Source organism: Chenopodium album, chromosome 1, assembly GCF_948465745.1.
Source record: "Chenopodium album chromosome 1, dcCheAlbu1.1, whole genome shotgun sequence".
Classification (NCBI taxonomy): domain Eukaryota; kingdom Viridiplantae; phylum Streptophyta; class Magnoliopsida; order Caryophyllales; family Amaranthaceae; genus Chenopodium; species Chenopodium album.
This window is the reverse complement of record NC_137834.1, coordinates 42,881,866-42,885,831: the sequence shown is the minus strand read 5'-3', so window position 1 is coordinate 42,885,831 and position 3,966 is coordinate 42,881,866. Positions and strand designations below refer to the sequence as shown.

General features: G+C 36.5%; 1 protein-coding gene across 1 annotated transcript; it reads left to right on the top strand.

The window, feature by feature from the left end:
• The first annotated feature begins 884 nt into the window (after positions 1–884).
• On the top strand, positions 885–2,641 carry LOC145631864 (uncharacterized). The gene is made up of 3 exons (XM_081684081.1): positions 885–1,234; positions 1,336–1,954; positions 2,492–2,641. The coding sequence occupies exons 1-3, from the start codon at positions 885–887 to the stop codon at positions 2,639–2,641; spliced, it is 1,119 nt and encodes a 372-aa protein (XP_081540207.1).
• Positions 2,642–3,966: the final 1,325 nt, after the last annotated feature.

Genomic DNA, 3,966 nt, shown 5'->3' with positions numbered 1-3,966 from the left:
TTTCTATGTCATAGGCTATTATGCTACTATAGCTGCTGTTCATAGATACATTGCTGAAAATTGGAATGTTGTAGCTAAACCTGATGTTTTTTGGCATGATGATGGCTACTTTCTGATTAAAATGCAAAACTCTGATGATATGAATGTTGTTCTTAATGCTAGTTCACACATGTTCTTTGGTAAGGCGGCTATTGTTAAGCCTTGTTTGAGAAATTTGACTTTCATGCTGAGGTTTTGAGAATTGTTCCTATATGGGTGAAATTACCTAACTTACCTTTGAATTGTTGGGGTGTGGACACCCTGAGCAGACTGGGAAGTGTCTTAGGAGTTCCTTTATGTGCTGATGAGTGTACTTCAAAGCAGTTGAGGGTCTCATTTGCTAGGTTGCTCATTGAAGTTGATGTCACTAAGACATTACCCAAGAATATCTGGTTTGAAAGCCCAGATGGTGCTTTGATTGAACAAAAAGTTGTTTTTGAGTGGGCACCCCCCTTTGGTAGCAAATGTAACAAAGTAGGCCATGACTGTGCTAGGAAGGTACAACCTCAAAAGAAGCAGGTGGCTTCTAAGGAGCAGCCTAAGCAAAAGGTGTGGGTTGTTAAGCCCCAACCTGCTACTGTTCCTGCACCTGGGCCTAGTGTGCCTGAATCTGGAGGTAATGGCTCTATGCATAATGCTGGTGTGTTCACTCCTGCTCCAACTACTGTGCAAGCTAATTCTGATGATGATTGGAGAGTGGTGGGAAGGAAGCAAAGAAGTCATAGTAATCCTCCTGTCTTTACTAATGTTCCTCATTCTAACACTTATGTTGCCCTGCTTAAGGATGGAGATGGTGCTGGAGAACTTGTTCCTATCGGGGGTGATGGTAATCCCCCTCTGGGATCATGACTGTCCTATCTTGGAACATTAGGGGTCTAAATGACCCCTGCAAAGTAGTTTCTCTTAAGAAACTGCTAGTTGAACAGTGTGTGGATGTTGTTGGTATTATGGAAACTAAAGTGAAGTGTGATAAGAGTGTTAAGCTTCAGAAGAAATTTGGATCTTCTTGGTCTTGGTTCTGTAACTACTCATCTTATCAAAGGGGTAGACTCTGGGTTGGCTGGTCTCATGACAAGGTTAATCTTTCTGTCATCTCCTCTCATGAGCAGTTCATTCATGTCCAAATTAGCTCCAAGGATCTTCATCATCAGATATTTTGTACCTTTGTGTATGGCTTACACTCAATTCATGATAGGTTACCTCTTTGGGATAGTATTTCTAGTTTTGGAGCTGTTTCTGGGCCTTGGCTTGTTATTGGTGACTTTAATTTTGTTCTCAATTCTTATGATCTGATAGAGTTAATGGTAATGCTGTCACTGATTATGAGGTCAATCATTTTAGAAGTTTTGTTGACAATCTTGATCTTTGTGAGCTTAAAAGTAAAGGTTCTTTTTACTCTTGGTCTAATAAGGGTCATGGTGATGCTAGAATTGCTACAAGGATTGATAGGGGGCTTGTGAATCAGGCTTGGTTGAGCAAGTTCCCTCGTGTTGAATCTATCTATTTTCCTCCTCTCCTTTCTGACCACAACCCTCTCTTGGTTGAAGTGAGTAGATTTGCTGCTACTAAGGGGAGACCTTTTAGGTTTCTTAATTGCCTGGCTGATCATGCTGATTTCTGTTCCATTGTGGAAAAAAGCTGGCATAGTGTTACAGGTTGTTCGGCTATGGTTACTATTTGGCAGAATTTGAACTCTGTCAAAAAGAATCATAAAGATCTGAACACTAAGTATTTTGCTAATGTTGATGAGAAAGTGGATGTGGTTCTTGCCTCTTTGAAAGCCATTCAGGACCAGCTTGCTGTAGATTATTCTAATTCTGACCTTCATGATAAAGAGGCTGAAGATGTATCTATGGTGAAGCATTGGATGAATATCCAAGAGTCCATTTATAAGCAGAAATCTAGGGTTGATTGGGTTAATTTGTATTTTTTTTTTCAAATTTTGTGTAAAATTTCATGTTCATTTTACTTTCTTTTTAGGTTTTTTGTATGTGGTTTTATGGTGGTGTTTTTTATCTATTTGTGAAATTTTGTGATGAATTATAGATCAGCATTTTTGTAATTTTTTGTTGTTATCATACTGAAATGAAATAGCCTCTAAAAGTTTGCAGAAATTCATCCTAGCCTTGCGATAGTTTACAAAGGAATTGGGGTACTGTTGCTGTTGTACTACGCCTTGCTATATGTGGACAACCATAGTTAGATCTGTAAATTTGGTTTATTTTGTGTTTATTATAATGTTGTGTTTGTAAATCTATCAAATTTTGTTATTTTTTATGAGTTTTAGGCTGTCAATTCATAAGATATATTAATTAAATAGTTTGTTTTAATTTAAATAATTCTTATTTGGTTTTGCTAGAATTTTTTGTTTACTTATGTGAGGAGATGGTTCATAGTTCATTGCTTGTAATTTGAGCATTTTTTTTACTTATTCTTTTACACTGTGTTACAGTTGATTCTGATGAAGTTATTCATGTCCCAAGTGAACGGCAAGAACATTACAAAGCTTATTGCTGCTGGTGGGGGAAAGTTGGATTGTGCTGCTACTGCGTCGAAAGAGGAGAAAGTAAAAAAAATATGTAGTACTCCATCATATAGTTAGGATTTTTTATTAGTTGAAATAGTGGAGATTTTGTAAATCGAATTAAATCAAAGTGTTGGATTTCAAGCAATGTTATTTTCATTTAATTTTGAAGCCAATTTGCAATTATCCATCATCTATCAACGGCTCAACGCATATGATAAAAAGCATGTAATAATATGAAAAAACTAAAAAGCAAATAAAATAAGCTGTATTTTTTTTTTAAATGAAACTAAAGAGACCTGTTAAGTTAAATAATGGTCTCAAGTTTCTTAAAAAAGAGATTTCCTATCATAAATAGGCGGTCTCAGTTTTCTGAAAAAATTGACTGCCTATCTAAGATTAGAGGTCTCGGTTTTCCAAAAAATGAGACTGCTTATCTTAGATAGGCGGTCTCAGTTTTTCTATTCTAGAGACCGCCTCTAAAAAAGCAGTCTCTTTAGCCTTTTTAGACGGGTCTCTTTGGCCTTTTTTGTAGTAGTGTATACTTTTACAAGCCATAATTGTAAAGCGTTAAAACAATTCAATAAGAAATTATCATGCATTATCAAAAACCAATGATATTCAATCATCAATGCATCAATTAACCAGATCGTAAAGGGATTTCGCTACGTATTACAATCAAAGAATTAATCTACCGGTATTAAATCTCATCTCTCGAATCTCGACTTAACCATTTATAAATTAATCTGCCTATTGAAACTAGACCTAAACATTAATTCTCATCTGTCGAATCTCGAATCAATATTGTTAAGCTCATGCACAAAAGATCTGCGCAAATCTAGTCACAGAGCATTAAACCAATCAATAGGAAATTAATCTAACATTGATAATTAACAACAATAAATTACCCCTTCATATTATTGATGGATCCCCATAAACCCTAGAAAGAAAACTACTCACACATAATAGAAACTAAACTAATCAAAGCAATAAAGTAAGACATGATTAAAGTAATAAAATAAACAACTAAGATTAAGAGAAGAGAAATCGTTACCAAAATAAATATGAAATTAAGAGTAGATTAAGAACCAAGGTTTAAGAGAAAGAATCTAGAAAAACAATTAAGAGAGTAAAGAAAGAGTAAAAGGAAAGAGAGAGGGAGAGAGAGTGAGTGTTAAAATCGTATTACGGTGGAGTATTTATACTCCGTACAAATCCTAAACTAAAACAAACTAAAAAGACGCTAATCATCTCCTAATAAATACACGCGCCCGATCGGGCGTGCCTTTTTGCTCGATGTACTAATCTCGCGCCCGGCCTGGCGCGTCACTGGGCGCCAACCTTAGCTTCTTCCGCCCGGCCGGGCGCGCCTCCGGGCGCCAGCCTCTTTGGCCGGGCGGCTC